The sequence below is a fragment of the Oryzias latipes genome, chromosome 2 (genome assembly GCF_053564925.1).
Source record: "Oryzias latipes strain Hd-rR chromosome 2, Olatipes_Hd-rR_3.1".
NCBI classification, from domain to species: domain Eukaryota; kingdom Metazoa; phylum Chordata; class Actinopteri; order Beloniformes; family Adrianichthyidae; genus Oryzias; species Oryzias latipes.
In genome coordinates this window covers 38,203,497-38,220,439 of record NC_136238.1, presented here as the reverse complement: position 1 = coordinate 38,220,439, position 16,943 = coordinate 38,203,497, and the positions used below count along the sequence as shown (strand labels likewise).

General features: G+C 38.3%; 1 protein-coding gene across 7 annotated transcripts in view; it reads left to right on the top strand.

Moving 5' to 3' along the window:
- Positions 1 to 2,372: 2,372 nt before the first annotated feature.
- Positions 2,373 to 16,943, top strand: part of LOC101165030 (uncharacterized) — a 103,436-nt gene continuing 88,865 nt past the window's right edge. For 4 of the 7 annotated variants that reach the window (XM_078933938.1, XM_078933937.1, XM_023961723.2 and 1 more), the window contains exons 1-11: positions 2,373 to 2,481; positions 2,772 to 2,928; positions 3,079 to 3,176; positions 4,280 to 4,427; positions 4,542 to 4,685; positions 4,772 to 4,888; positions 7,683 to 7,751; positions 7,840 to 7,938; positions 8,042 to 8,124; positions 8,201 to 8,283; positions 9,069 to 9,221. In XM_078933938.1, the coding sequence (XP_078790064.1) occupies positions 2,794 to 2,928; positions 3,079 to 3,176; positions 4,280 to 4,427; positions 4,542 to 4,685; positions 4,772 to 4,888; positions 7,683 to 7,751; positions 7,840 to 7,938; positions 8,042 to 8,124; positions 8,201 to 8,283; positions 9,069 to 9,221 (1,129 nt within the window). In that variant the 5' untranslated portion in view covers positions 2,373 to 2,481; positions 2,772 to 2,793. Of the gene's footprint in view, positions 2,587 to 2,771; positions 2,929 to 3,078; positions 3,177 to 4,279; positions 4,428 to 4,541; positions 4,686 to 4,771; positions 4,889 to 7,682; positions 7,752 to 7,839; positions 7,939 to 8,041; positions 8,125 to 8,200; positions 8,284 to 9,068; positions 9,222 to 16,943 lie in introns of all 7 variants that reach the window. The other 3 variants (XM_078933932.1, XM_078933933.1, XM_078933934.1) reach the window with 3 other exon arrangements.

Here is a 16,943-nt window from a genome sequence, read left to right as displayed (position 1 = left end):
TTTAAAGAACACAATTTCTAAGAGGCGGGGCGGGTGGCACATCCCCAAAAACAAGTTAGATGACCATTAGGCATCTCTGCCATTCACTGAGCTTCAGTATATAGAACTCCAACAGCCACACAGCTTAACGTAGTCCGCTTTTATATATTCATGAGGGAAAAAAAACGTCAAACCGACCCTAAAACCGCCCAAAGCCATTTTTACCCGCAAATTTAAAACCAAAACCGCCCAATTGGACGGAAAACCGCCCAATCTGGCAACACTGCGCTAGCTTCTCTTGTAGAAAAACCGTGCTCCCTCCACAACTCACTGTGACGTTACCTTCTGTTAGGTAGTTAGCCGCTCGACCCAGTAGAAACTTCAGAATAAAAGCACTTCCGTTGCGGCTTTACTTCCGTTGTGAGTTAATGTGTTGTGTTATGAGTTATTGTGTTGTGTGTTCATGTGTTGTGAGTTATTGTGTTGTGTGTTAATGTGTTCGGTGTGAATGTGTTGTGAGTTCATGTGTTGTGTTATGAGTTATTGTGTTGTGAGTTATTGTGTTGTGGGTTAATGTGTTGTGAGTTATTGTGTTGTGTGTTAAAGTGTTGTGAGTTAATGTATTATGTTGTGTGTTAATGTCTGGTGTTGTGAGTTAATGTGTTGTGTGTTAATGTGTTGTGTTGTGAGTTAATGTGTTGTGAGTTAATGTATTGTATTGTGTGTTAATGTGTTGTGTTGTGAGTTAATGCGTTGTGTGTTAGTGTGTTGTTTTGTGCGTTAATGTGTTGTGAGTTAATGTGTTATGAGTTAATTTTTTGTGTTGTGAGTTAATGTGTTGTGTGTTAATGTATTGTGTTGTGAGTTAATGTGTTGTGTTATGAGTTATTGTGTTGTGAGTTAATGTGTTGTGTTTGTTATGAGTTATTGTGTTGTGAGTTATTTTGTTGTGTGTTAATGTGTTGTGTTAATGTGTTGTGTGTTAATGTGTTGTGAGTTCATGTGTTGTGTTATGAGTTATTGTGTTGTGTATTAATGTGTTGTGAGTTCATGTGTTGTGTTATGAGTTACACCCCTAGTAAATAGAGAAAAAGAAACGAGTACATATGACTAAGAAAGTAGGGGATCCCTGATTAATTGTTTTGTAAGTACTCTCATTTAATGCTGAGTGTTACAATTTGTGAGGCGGCGAAGGGCTTTTTAAACTGTCCCCAGTTTAAGCGCTGATCGCCTCAATTGAGGTCAACTGTAACCGGGGCGCTGAATTTTCCCTGTACGCTCCAGGACACAGCGAGACAACCACACCTCTGCTGAAGAGCGTGACACCGCCCACTTCATCTTGTGGCACTGCCCTGAAAGATTGTACCTCCTAAGGCGAGCTGATCTACCTGGACTTGATCCACCACCGCCAAGAGGACGACGAGGCGTCAGACGTCTCGATGCAGAATGGTGCCCTGGCAGCTCTTGGATGACTCAGAACCTCCAGCAACAGAAACGGGCTTTGGAGACCTCACCACACTGAAAGCACCATAACTTGGGGAGACCTTCACGTAGACATCCCGAACAACACCTCTCTCATGAGGATTCACACCAACCACCCTTGGCAGCTTGAACTGTCCTCGTAATGCGTTGTGGTCACAGAGCCAAACGACATCTCCAACAGTGAGGTTTCTTTCAGCAGTATGCCACTTACTACAAGCGCAGTAAAGTCAGAAGCCTCTGTTTGATTTTAGCGAGACCCTTTTTCTCCAAAGCCAGTGGTGAAATGTAAATTCTTTCTTTTATATCATCTAGAATAGGCTATTGAAATGCTCTTTCGGGTTTTAAGAAAAATACCATCGGTTGCAGCTTGTACAAAACTCGGCTGAAGGCATTTTAACTAGAACCAGAAAGAAGGAGCCCATTACTCTGATTTTGAAATCTTTGCACTGAATCCCAGTCAGCTTTAAGGTCAATTTAAATTTTTTTTTAAATAGTTACAGAAGTTACAAAAAAGATACAAAAGTTGGACTGGCCCCTCATATTTATCAGGTTCACTTTTAGTTTATGACCCTTCCAGACCCTCAGATCCATAGGTGCAGGTCTGCTGGTGGTCCCAAAGGTAAGAACTATAACCCACGGCGAGGCCTGATTTCAGCACTGTGGGCCTCGATTGTGGAAGGTGTGGAGGATGTGAGGGATTCATCCAATGTGGAGGTTCTGAGGAGAAAAAACTTGAAAAGCATGTAAAGCTTTCACATAGTTTTTACTTGTCCACATGTTTTCATTTGATTTGATCTAACTAATATCTATTTTATTATGGGAAGCACTGCTCTGTAGGAAAAGTGCGGTTTAAATAAAGTTGAATTGAGTGGCCCTCCTAACCTGAAGGGGGCAGCACTTCCGTTAGTGGTTTCTTTCTCCCTTGAGGAAAACAAAGCAGCATCAACTTCCGGTCGACAGTTAGCTCACTGTTCGTTCAACATTTCTGCTCAGGGATTTACTGCACATTTCGCTGAGTTAGTAAGTTCTCTTTAAAAAGTTTTAAGCGTTATTATTTGTGTGTCCGTGCTTGCACTCAAATGTGTAAAGATGATGTGACTATTATGACGAGCTATTAGGAAAGCGGTAAATAAGCTAGGATAATCAATGCTAACATGTGTGTTGTGTGCTTGTATGCAATGCATCCTCCTCTAATCAATACAACTTCTTCTTGTGACTGTAGCAACCCTTTTGTGAAGAGTAACGTTTTATATAGTTCAAGTGAGTAAATTGAATAGAACAAACTTCCTGTATTCATGTATTTTATGTAGTAAGTTACCGGGTTATGCTGTGATGTCGGCGAGCTCCAAGAGGAGACGAGCCTCCTCTCCCTGCAGCAGCAGCGCTGCCAGCGGAGGCGCGGATTTGGCTGCCTCGACTCCTGGGAGAAAAAGAAAGAGAACTTCATATATTCCTCCTGTGGATACAGTAAGAACATCTTCAACAGCTTTTTGTTTCTGTCTTTTTATTATATATATAATATATAAAAGTTTTTAGAGTTCTGCTAGTGCTACAGAATGCATGAAAGTACATTAAGGGCTGAATTCTAATAATTGTGTTTTTTTTTTTTTCTTACAGATTGCTGTATGTCACGGACTGTTCCACGCTGTCAGGGACTATAAGGATGACCAGGGGAGGCAGCTTTGTGAGGTTTTCCTTCGGGTACCAAAGAGGAGGTATGGTGACTGAATATCCCTGATTGTCAATGTTTTTGCAACACAATTTAGAAATGGCTACCAACATCCTGATGAGAACTAGGGATTATTTTGATTGTCAACCAATCTTTTTAAACTTTAAGTTGTTTTTTTTTGTGTGTGTGTGGAGTTTTTCCTTTCTGTGAAGGAAGGTCAAAGGGCAGCGATGTCCATTTTAGTTTAGCCATTACCTATTGAATCCTATGACTTCTTTATGATTCATGTTTATCACACAATTACCGTTATGAAGCCCTTTGAGAGGATTGTTGTTGTATTATTGGGCTGTAGAAATAAAATGGAATTGAATCTAACCTCATCATATGCACTTACATCACATCCCCTGATTTTTAGAGAATTTAGTTGTAAATAAAATAAAAAGTTTTTGCCCCAACTTTCAAATAACAACAAAAACACCAATAGATTGTCTTCATACAAATATGACCAATTAACAAGAAAACCATAAATAACAAACAACAATAACTTAAAGTGAAAGAGGCTTCATGGTGAACCAAGGCCAAACTAAACAAAACCTAACACATTTAAAAATCCAAAAACCAGGGAAAACAATGACAAAGCTCCAACCCCACTAGACTAACATAAACAGGAGAAAACGCGGGCAAAGAAAAGGGCAGCCCCCCCCTCCAGCTTTACTAAAACATAACTACACCAAACAAAAGACTACACAGAGTGGGCCTGAACACAAAACTACAAGGAACTACACAGTGCAACACAAACTACACATCAGGTGGAGTAGAGCACCAAGCTGCAGTGGGGGCAGTTGGAGCAGAGCTCCCCCCTCGCAGGCCGGAGGTCCACATGGTGCTTTTAAAGGCTGCTCCAAAACAGCAGGTCTTACTTGCTGCTTTAGAAATGTGGTATTTTTAAAGGCGTTCTTTCTCTTGGATAAGGGGGGGGGCGTCTTCAACTGAAACACCTAAAAAGACCCTTTTCCAAGACATATTCTGCTTCATTTCCATCCAGTTGTGTTGTTTTTCTGTGTATTTCAGTCTTCTTTAGCAGCAGTGTTTGTGTTTCATATTGAGTCATTCACTGACTCCTCTTCTCCTTTGCTTTTATTGGTTTAGGAATCAGCCTGATTATTATGAAGCAGTTTCCCAGCCCATCGACATGACAAAAATCCAGAACAAGCTCATATCCGAGGAGTATAACGATGTGGAGCAGCTTACTGCCGACTTCCAACTGATGTACAACAATGCCAGATCCTTCTACAAAGTATACAAATGACATTTATTCTTTGTACTTGCTGCATTTTTCTATTTCAAGTGTGTTTTTCAAGCTAATCTTGGCCGTGTTCTCTTTCACTCATCCTTTCTAAATCTGATTTAGCCTGACAGTGAGGAGTACCAAGCAGCATGTAAGCTTTGGGACGTGTATCTGCAATCAAAGAATGAGTTTGTGCAGCCTGGAGATGGAGAGGATGAAGATGGGGATGATATAGAGGAGAATCCATGGCTATCTGCTGAAGAAGAGGCAAGTTCTCTGTTGTTCTCTTTTTTTCAATCTAAAGATGAACTTTGAAATTCTTTCCTGAGAAACATTCTGACGATCTGTTTTAGACACCAGGCAGCAGTCTGAAGGAGGTTCTTGAGCAGCTTTTGGAGGCGATCGTGTTCCACACCGATTCCTCGGGGCGATGTGTCAGCGAGTTTTTCCAGAAACTGCCTTCGAAAGTGGTACGTTTTTATAATTGTATATTTCTTTGCAACAGCGAAGTGTTGTCCAGAAAAGAAAATCAACGATTTTTTTCATTCCAAATTTAGTTTTTGATTTTAATTATTTCCTCCCTGCTTTTACTTTTTCTAACAAAAATGACAAGTGATGGAATATGTTTAACAAAAACTCTTTTATTGCAACATCTCTTAACTTTGGAAATGGTCTCTAATACAAAGTCAATTCAAATACAAACTGTAAAAATGTTTGCAGACCAAACAGCTTTATAAAATAAAGGGAAAAAATGGTTGTCCAGGGCAACCTGGCAAGTAAACTTGGTTGTCCTCCCCAATTTTTGGTCGTCCTTGGATACCAATATTCAACAGCAATAAAACACACTCAGATGTCAGTACTTACATCTTTATTTCTTCTGTACATCTAATATCAACCGCCTCTTATGATGGACATTTAAAAAACTCTTTAAATATTAAAAACAAACATTTTACTAAATATCGAAGCATCTGGTTACACAAAGTATTGCCAAAATAAATCTTTTTGTGTGTTTTTGGAGACCTCTAGTGGTCACACCAGGTAGTGTTGTTCAACACATCTAAATACCGGTAATCTGTATTGAAAAGTACTCATGTAGAAACAGAAAGGATTAGCTAGCATGCACAGACTTCGTTTGTCAGTGGAAAGAATTTGCTGCATACGTCTCAATTCAGAGGTTGCCAAAAACTAACCATTGAAACTGGAAAAATTGTGGAAAAATACCAAAATGTAGAATAAAAGACCAGGTTGTCACACGGACAACCATCAGGTTCATTTTGTTTGTCCTCCGTGCAATCTGGTTGTCTCGGACAACCGGATAACTGCTTATGTCGAACGCTACAAAGCAGCAGATGTTTTGGGAGCTACCGCTAGCTTGAGCATCTCATAAAGAGAAATACTAAAACGACTCGGCAGAACATTTCTGGGAGCAGCTGCCTTGAAAGGGACATTTTTTACTCACCAGACGAGATGACTGGTAGATTAAAAAAAATACCAAATGATTTCATTATTTTACAAACAAAATATATGCGTTATTTTAGAAAACTGATATTAGGTTTAAATGCAGACAGAGAGGAAGTCACAACATCATGAAAAGATCAGATAAAAACAACCGTTTTTTCTAAGGAATTGCTGTAGTGATTTCTAATCAGTCTTTGCTTCTGCTTTTGGGATTTACAGCCGTCTATGAAAAATTGGATTTTCCATCCTAAATGAGTTGTTTGTGTTTTCCTGCTGAAAAATGTCCCCATGTGAAGAGGGCTTTCAGTCTGTAGTCTGAACCAGCTGGAAAGATTCAAACCTGCTGAGAAAACAAAGAGACATTTACTGAAGGGGGCAGGTACTTTTTCCTAATCCAGTTGATTCATTTTTACATGAAATCCCAACAAAAACAGTCTAAAAACAGGACCATGCTTTGGATTCTGACGATGACAGTATAGATGCAGCGTTTTCAGCTGAACCCTGGCTCTGTAATGTAACAAAGACTGTTCTTTTACAGGTTATGTGAAAGTTCTATAAATTTGATTTGTTGCATATATCTGCCACGTCGTAAAGTCTGCTCTGTGAAAACTATATATGACTTCAAACCGGTCCATTTACTTTTTTGTCGTACTGTATTATGGTATTGATCAAAGGTTTGTGGTAAAAAAAAATTTGAATTGCTAAGATGAGCACTCTGGACCTATTGTTTTGGCCTTTTGATTCGATTTGAAGCTCATTGAATTGCTCCATAATCCCACTTGTTGGTGTAAAGTAAGGCTGGAAGTCTGTTATAATAGGAAAACTTCATAAAGTTTATTCTTTTGCAACAATTTGATGTATAGCTGTGTCACAATGTTCATGCATTCGCCAGAGAACATGCCCACTCCTTACAGAAAGGTCCCCTGTTTTTAGGACTTGAACCAGGGTCTTTCTTTCTGTGAGGCAAGAGTGCATACCACTGCACCACTAAGCAGCCTGTGTCACAGTGTCCTGAACCCTCGTAATTGCTTATTTTCATTTCATTTCATGTGTGCTTTTTTAGGCTTTTGAAAGCAATTATAGGTCAAAAATAATTGCCATCAAAAATGGATCAATTACATGAATTTATTACAGGTCACAAGAAATTAATCGCACAAATAAATCACATGACAGGACTTAAAAAATAGACACATTCCTAGATATGCGCTGTTGGAAAAACGAGGGAGTTTTTTTCTAGTATAGGTTGTTCTTTAGCTTTTAAAAAAAAATGAGGCAGATGTGGCGGCAGTGGCTCAGGTGGTAGAGCAGGTCGCCCAATGACCGAAGGGTCGGCGGTTCGACCCCCAGCCAGCTGTTGTTGTGTCCTTGGGCAAGACACTTCACCCTCCTTGCCTCCAGTGTGGCTCCACCAGTGTGTGAATGTGTAAGAATGATCCCGGTGATGGTCAGAGGGGCCGTAGGCACGAACTGGCTGCCACGCCTCTGTCAGTCTGCCCCAGGGCAGCTGAGGCTACATCAGTAGCTACTATCACTAAGAATGAATAATGGACACACTGTAAGCGCTTTGAGCAACAAGAAGAAGCACAGATAGATCCAAGCCATTATTTTTATTATCGTATTATTATTAGGTGTGCATACAAGATTTTCCTTCCTTCTATTGAAGGACTAAAGTACGGTCCCTCTTTAAACCTGATTTGCTTCGCTGTAGTTCATGATTGGTAGAATGGTGAACTTCTTTTATGTGGGTTTATCTAGTGACTTTTCACTATTGTTCTTTATTTGTTGCTTTGTCTTTTTTGAATCTAGCAATACCCAGACTACTACGCTATTATAAAGGAGCCAATAGATCTGAGAATGATTGCTCAGAGAATACAGGTACTTTTGCTATTTGTGGTTTTGCATCTTTCAGAGAACAGTAGAATCGTCGATTCCTAACTAGTGAATTGTATTTTTGTTTCTTTAGATTGGACATTATAAATCTATCAGTGCTATGACGAAGGACATTGACCTCATGACCAAAAATGCCAAGACTTACAACGAACAAGGATCTCAGATTTTCAAGGTCAATCTTTTTTTTCTTATGATTTTCTTCGAACAATGTATCACTTTAATATGAAGTTTTGAGGACGTGACACCTTTATAACATTTACTTGGTCTTTTACCAGGATGCTAACACCATAAAGAAAGTATTTATCCAATTAAAGACTGAACTTGAACACGCTGAACCTACATCGAGCGTCCTCATCAGGTAGGGTTTAGTTATCACTGGTATCAAAGAAAGTCTAGGATTTTAAGAGGATGTTGTTTCTATCCCGAAACCGAAGGTCTGGACAGGGGGGCCTTCTCTCCAGCGGTACTGTTGCTCTTCAATATGGCTCAGAAAGTGAGGAAGATCCTGTGCTTTCAGGTAGGTTTTGGTCATTTCTGAGCAGGATAAACTGTGTAAAAGTCATTGCCATTTTGTTGTTTGTATGCAGGCAGACCCAGTCCAATAAAAATCATGTTTTGTTTTTAACATGTTCTTGTGACATTTTTCTCATGATGGAGGACATATATTAAGAAGTTAAGGTTAAAATTGTATTTCTGATTTCATTTTTAATTCAGTTCTTTGTGAATAAAAGGGCATACTGTATATTCCAGACTATAAGCCGCTACTTTTGTCATACGCTTACAGCCCTGCGGCTTATTCAATGATGCCGCTAGTTTATGGATTTATTTGACGGCCGCCAGGAGCGCTCTTTCAGTCTCGGAGCGGAGGCTGAATGCATGATCCAACTTCCAGCATCAACCCTATTTGTTTTAGACAAACCCACAAGCAGCCAATCAGCATGGTCCTCACTTCAGCTCTAAGGCCCCTCAGTCATGGTTCAACAAAAAGAAACACCCATGCCCACAATCCTTTGGTGCCATTAGACCCAGCGTGCACGTGATCGCCACTACAACATGACGGAGCTTTCAAGTTAAAAGCAATTGTTAGAAGCAGCGTGAAAAATCCACCATGACAAAAAAAAAATCACTTTTACGCACTCCGACACTGTGTCAGATCCACTTGGTACATGATTATGAAAACATCAGTATGGAATCAGAAATTTTGCTTAGCCAGTATATTTGATCTAAATGTAGATGACTCCTCCTTTTTTGACAGACTCTTTACATCACTGTTCGCTCACTCTGGCTCCACGTTTTTTATAGGAGGACACTTCAATCTGGACAATGACCCTGAAGTCAACAGACTCAGCTCAGTATGGCAACAGCAAAGCTGGCAATCGGACGGAACTCATGGGCAGTACATGGACGAAACGGGTCTCTGCTGGGTTTGGCAGTCCTGTCACCAAAACACCAGAGGTTTCACCTTCTTTTTGTTCACCACTCTTACTCCCGGTTAGATTATCTGCTAGTCAGCAACTCTTCCATGAAGGATATTAAAGATGTTCAGATACATCCAGTAGATAGCAGTGATCATGCATCAGTTTCCATGACTATATCTACGAATGTATCCCTTAAAAACTGGAGGTTTAATACATCTCTGCTTACAGATGTAGATTTTATTATTTATTTTAAGAGAATGGAACATCATAGAAACTAAAGAGAAGAAAGAAAAGGCAGCAGTATCTGAATTAGAAAATAAAATGAGAACCCTTGATGATATCTGTGCTTCTGGACAAGAACATGCTTTGAAAGATCTTGATTAATGTAAACTAGAATTAAACAAAATAATTAATAAGCAAACTGAATTTCAGCTACAAAGACTTCGATAGGAAAAATGTGAACAAGCAAACAAATCTGGTAAATTCCTAGCTAATCAATTTTAAAATAACAAAGAAAAATCACAAACCCTCCGATAAGGGAAGGAACAGGAAATATTAAACACAACCCAAAAGAAATTACATGTTTGCAGAAATTTTGTAAGAACTCATGTTCATCTCAAATCGAGCTTTAAATCCTTTCTTGATCATGTAAATTCATCCAAACTAAACCAAGAACAAATTACAGCCTTAGACTCAGCCGTCTCTGTTGCTGAACTTCATGAGTCTCTGCTGCAGACGCCCAATAATAAAGCTCTAGGTCCGAACAGTTTTCCCAGCAGAATTCTACAGAGAATTCTGGGACATCTTGGCTCCAGTTTTTTATAGAATGGTTATATTTATTAAAGATAACCATTCACTACCTGCTAATCTGAACTCTGCAAACATCATTCTCCTCCTCCATTCTCCGCCTGAAAAAGATCCCACCCTGCCTTCCAGCTACCGTCCCATCTCTCTGATCATTGCAGATCTTCAAATTATATGTAAATATCTTGATAGGAGACTAGAGAAGATCGCTCCCCAGAGAATTCTCCCTGATCAAACGGGATTTATTAAAGGAAGACACTGCAGAAACATCGCTCAAAGATTTATTAATCTAATAGACTTTACCTCTATTAAGAAACAGGAAGCAACCTAATGTCAATTGAGAAGCATTTAATAGGGTGAATCGGAAGTTTCTGCTAGCTGCTTCAAAAAAGTTTGAGTTTGGTAAATAGTTAATTAATTGGATTGAAATCCTTTATCACAATCCAAGTGCATCTGTTAAAACCAATAAACAAACCTCTGTCACCTTGTCCTCCAAAGATGCACCAGAAAAGGGTGTCCACTGTCCCCTCTCTCTTTGCTTTATTTATTGAACCTCTAGTGGCAGCTATAAGACAAAATAAAGAAAGAAGGAATTAAAACAAAACATAAAATTAGTCTTTAAGCAGACGATGTATTACTCTTCCTCCAAATTTTGGAATCTTCAATCTCCAGAGTAGTGGCAGTTATTGACACGTTTTCATCCTTCTCTGAATACGCCATTAACTGGAATAAATCAGTACCTCAATAATATCTCTAAAACCAGGAAATATAAAATATTTAGACTTCACTTACTCCTCCATTCTATTAGACTTAGTGGAATTAAATTTTGTACCATTGCTTATAAATATTATGGGTGATCTATGGTGATTGGTTAACTTGCCCACATTGCTCACAGGTAGAATAGCTTCAGTTGAAATGGAAAACGCATACAAAATCAACTACTTATTTTTTTATGATTCCTATACAGCCACCCACAACATGGTTTAAATCATTAGATACATCCATATTTAAGTTTTTATGGGAAAATAAACCCCCAAGAATCAGCTTAAAAACCTTGAAAAAAGTTAAATCCCTCGTTGGGTTCGAATTTTTTAACTTTTACAATTACTTCTTTGCTAAAAGATTACAACATATTTTAAAATGGCATAATAATAATCCCGTAGACCACTCATGGATAGATGTAGAACAGTTATTATGTGAAGAGATTAAACTATCACATCTTCCTTTTATTGGCAGCAAGCTTCACATTTGCTTGAATTGTATCAATATCAGACACACGTTAACAGCCTGCTGGGATTACTTTAAGATGAATAACTTCTCACACGAGCAAACTGACACCCATTTGGAAAATCCAAATCCATACCCAAAAATGTATTTGAATACTGATGTTCAATAGCTCATACAATATTAACAGGATAAACAATAGATACATATTTTTTTGTTTTTTACTGCAATATCATAATCAGCTTTCTATTTGATGAAAACACTGATTTTGAAATTGACTGGATATGATAACCAAACATGTTTTTAGCATTTATAAACGCAAGCAAGATTAGGTAAAGCTATTTCATAAGGAAGAAGGTCTCTGTTAAAACAGTGTTTCATAAACCTGGCATTCAATACAATGTTGTCTGTATTGTCAACAATACATTATTTACCACAAAATCTTTTTGGTAAGTACAAAAGTAAGTATTGTTTTTTTTGCAGAAATGATAATTAGATACATTTCACATGGATATTTGTTAAGATTGAGAACAAGCCACTTCACTCTAACAGCATAGTGATCTGATTAAATCAAAATTAAACAGTACTTTGCAATCCACAGATGACACAATCATAATTCTACCGCGCTTGGTTTGGGCAATACCTACTCAAGATTTTGCGCAAAGATCTTTTTTGAATCTAAAGATTGTACAAATCAAACAATAATTATCTTCCTTAATCAAACCAAGGTTTACATAGAATAGTTGATCTTTTAGAATATGTATTTTTCATGTATTTTTGTAATTTATTTTCAACGGAACATTCCGGCGGGCACAAGCGAGAATGGAAAAGTCCATTGTGATCAGATGAAGGGGGATTAATATGTTCAGAAGACTTGCTTAAGCTTAACTGGTAGAGCAAACACGGTCTATGCTGTTTTATAACGTATGTATTTTCATATTGATGGCATAATAAAGTGTAACACAAAAAATTAAATCTATTTATTGCATTTTTGGGATACCCTTTGAGTATTTTCATATTGTGACCGACCCAGCGCCATCTTGTCACATTTGCGACGTACATCTGATGATCCAGAATATGACGAGGACGAACAGGAAAAACGAATTAGGAATATAATATTTGGCGGACAAGATAAAAAAAAAAGTGGTAAGCTATATTAACTTATGACATAGAATAAATCACCATTACGCCCCACGCAGCTGGTAAAGATTATAAAGTGGGTTTAAACATCTTGAGAAGGAAGCAGACTAACAGAGCAACTAGCTAGCTTGCGCTAGCACTAGTTTAGCTGCTTCGTCTCTTTTTTGTAGTATGCTTAATACATCGTAAATATACTTTAAAATACAATTAATGAGATTTTGGTTCTGTTTAAATATGTTAGATTTTATTTTCGTTTAGTTAAAATGTATTTCAGTGAAAGAAGTATGCTATTGTAGTCAGCTAACTTGAGTTATTGCTAGCCCAATACTGCTCAACTGCATCTGTTTTATGCTAGGGTTGCCAGATAGATCCAAATCGGCCAGTTTGAAAGACTGTTTGTCATGTATGCTTGATGAACTTAATGTTTGAATGAAAAGGCTGATATTAAAAAATTCTGTCTTTTAAGTTTGTGACTTACTATTGTATGCTAGTTTGATGCCAGTTATTAAATCATAATTTTTGATAACTTCTACTATTGAACAATGATAGTCTGCAAGTACAACAAGCCAGGGCATTAAAAAACTGCAGAAAAAGTACAGAAGCCCAACCTAGATGATGTATACCAGTTTTTGGATCTGGAGATTAAGGCCAGACGAGCTTATATTGACTGTGGAGCCATTTTTATTTTTGCCCTAAGCAGATACACAAAGAAGTTACTACATTGGAGATACTAAAGTAAAAAAGGTTTTGTCTGCTTTATAGCCAAAGGAAGATCCAAACACCTTCATTCAGAAGAAAGGCCTGTCAAGTCCAGTCTTGGTGTTCGATGTCAGCAGATGCATCTTTCTATTGGTTTGATGCCAGTTACGTTTGAAAAAGAAAAGCTTCACGAGGGTCTGATTTTCTAAATGGCATATTACACTACATTTGACCTACACAAAATGCGTGGCCACCCTTCTGTCGTTCAGACAGAGCTTTTTCAGGATACAACTCACACGCGGGACATCACCACGACATGAATAGCTTTAAAGTAATTTGTTGAAAGATAAACTGCTTTTGCAGTTTGGTGTTTCTGTTCTTTGAATGAGTATTCTGATTGTGTTGTTAAAGAAACAGTTGTATTTCTAGTGCCTTTGTTTAATTTTTTTACACACATCTCAGTTTGTAAGTTGAATGAAACAATCGAAAAGTGAATTTGCTTTCATTCTTTTTAGTATTGAAATGAGAAAATAACTCTTTTGCAACAGCTTGTTTCAAGATTTATTTTCTGAATTTTAGTAGACAATACATTTTAATCAAGCTCCTAAATCCTAGTTTCTAGTTTTTTTTGTCTTAAATTACTGCTCAAAATAAGTGTTTTTGCCTAATTTCAAAATTTAACCTATTTACTTAGATATTTTTACTTAAATCAAGACATCTTGTTAAGTAAAATTTACGAGCTGCACTGGCAGATAATTTGACTTATTTCTAGTCAATTTCTACTAAAAACAAATACTTTTTTCTAGAAGTAAGATGGTGGTTTTTTGCAGTGTGAAAGTAACATCATACAAAATTTATCAAAAATGTATGTTGTATATAAGTAATAGTGGTGTCACGATTTGGACTTTAAATCGAAATCGATCGAAATTAAGTCACAGTCTCGAACTTCGAATTATTTATTATTATTTATTATTTATTACTCGCCAAGCGGAAAAAAACACTTGTTGAAGTGCTGCGAGTCAACCTCCTCTAACAGCCGCTCAAAAGGTAGCATGGCAATTGCAGATGCAGGAGACCCATTGACAGAACTCGAATCCCCTCCTCTTTCAATGAAGTCGCTGGTTTGGAAGCAGTGTTAGAAATAAGGGGAAAAAAATGGTTGTCCTCCGGACAACCTGGCAAGTAAACTTGGTTGTCCTCCCCAATTTTTGGTTGTCCTTTGATACCAATATTCAACAGCAACGAAACCCACTCAGATGTCAGTACTTACATCTTTATTTCTTCTGTACATCTAAGAGCAACTGCCTCTTATAATGGACATTTAAAAAACTCTTTAGATATTCAAAACAAACATTTTACTAAATATTGAAGCATCTGGTTACACAAAGTATTGCCAAAAAATTGAAAACTAAATCTTTTTGTGTTTTTGGAGACCTCTAGCGGTCACACCAGGTAGTGTTGTTCAACACGTATTTGAAAACCGGTAATCCTTTTTGAAAAGTACAGATGTACAAACAGAAAGGATTAGCTAGCATGCACAGACTTCGTTTGTCAGTCGAAAGAATTTGCTGCATACGTCTCATACGTCTCAATTCAGAGTTTGCCAAATACTAACCCTTGAAACTTGAAAAATAGTCGAAACATACCAAAATGTTGAACAAAAGATCAGGTTGTCACACGGACAACCACCAGGTTCATTTTGGTTGTCCTCCGTGAAATCTGGTTGACTCGGACAACCGGATAACCGCTTATGTCGAACGCTGTGAAGTATTTTGGATTTCCACCAGTGAGTTATGTTGACAACGTTCGCGTTGTCGAAAAAAAACAACCAAGTGTTTGTAAGCTGTGCTATGTGCGTGTACCATATTCTCTCACTGGCAGCACGAATAACATGGCAGGGCATCTCCGCAGGCACCACAAAAACATAGATTTATTTATTTATCTGTTAAACCAGTGCTTCTCAAATAGTGGGGCGCATCCAGATTAGATGCCGGGGGGCGCGCGAATTAGCAGCGGCCTTAGGCACTGGTGCGCAAATTTAACGGGGGTCAGCGGTGACAGCGGCTCAGTGCTTGGAAAAATATCTGCGCCACTGTTTGTTTCTTATTATCTCTTATATCACAGAGTTTGTAATGGCCTTAAACAATGAACTGCAGGGACGGCGCTCCAAAGTGACGCTTTGACGCGTGGCGTTTTTTCGCGTCGGTGTGCACACTCACATTGGTGCCCTTTGTTTAGTCACGAGGCGTTAAACGTTGGCGAATATCGCGCGCAAAATTCGTCCCGGTGTGTACGGGCTTTGAGAGTCAAAAAATCACACCGCACCACACACTGACCTGCCAGGACATACACACCAAACACGCAATTAAAGTCATATTATATCCATACACACTCCTTTCCCTACAAGACAACAGCAAGTATTGTACTTGTGTTTATTTCAAGTAAAGTGTCCACCCTCAATACACACATCAAAAGCAGCTTAGCCATAGTTAACAGAGCCCTGGAGGTCAAATACCCCCTTCACACACACACACTCTCAATCTCACTCTTTTCTCTGCCTCTCTCTGACACACACAACTACTCAGTTAGGTTGATGCTGGTGAGGCACTGACTCCTTTGATGTCAGATTTATGATAAAAACTGAATATTTCACCGTTCATCCAACAGTATTTAACTGGTAATTCTTTGTATCTCAACATTCCTCTTTCAGTGACCCTTACACCAACAAATACACAAACATCTGGACAGAGCATCCTTAGTAATTCATATTCACAATAAACACATTCAATACATTACATTTCAGATGTGTGTAGCATACATTAAATTTTGACTTTCATTTACATTTTTTGCTTCTATGACTTTTTTTATTTAAAATTTAATCGGTGACTTTTTGCATGAGAAGCTGATAATTTACGGGAATATTATAATATTGCAATAACTCAGCTCATACATCACTATAGCAGGCTAATAAGCGCTACAGGTTTAGTTAGAGAGCTGTCTGAACCCCTCCTGTCCAGGTTCAGAGCCCATCTATGTGATCACACACACAAACAACCAAACAGCATGAGAGATTTCAGCTCAATCATCTCCAGTTCGCTTGCTGCCTCATCAAGCAGGGATTTCAGGCAGTCAGTCTCTGCATTAAAGGATCGATGAGAAAAGGGATCTGCAGTCTTTCTTCTGCTGCAGGTCCTCAAACTACAAAGTAAAGTTTCTCCCCAGTTGCGCAAGCAGTGTCATGTGTCTGCACGTACATGAAATGTTTAATGTGGTTATTTTGGGGTTACCCATGCAAATGATGGGAGCAGCATCAAAACACACACTGCCAAATTACTTTTATTATTATTTATTTTTAATACCCTCTGATGGATTTGAGTGTAGTTTATGAGGGAAAAAACTATGAAATGAGGAAAATTATATATAAAATATAATGAGACGCAAAGAGCCACTTGCTTATGGGCTGAGAGCTGCATGCGTCTTCAGAGCCGTGTGTTCGCCACCTCTTTTCTGGAATATCCTGATGATTTTAGGGAGTGTCCAGAGAGGACTCTGTCTTCTCACAGTCTTGACCGGAAGCCTCTGATGGCTCCATTTGATTAGCTGAGTGAGGTTGACGTTTAAAGTTCTATAACTGGATCCCCAGTTAGGGTCCCATAGTTTATTGATGTCCCTCGCAGAGTGCTGCACTTTTACTGTACTGTTACACTCAATGTGACTTGTGTCATTTACTGAGATTCATAACCAGCTAAAATCTTCTTTGCATTTCATCCTCCAAGGAACAGACTTGTTGTAGTTGAACCGGATTTAATACAGAGGTGTGAAACTGAAAATTATGTACATATGTTCAAGTTCCACTTTAAAATAAAATGCAAATCCGATATTTGTATAAACA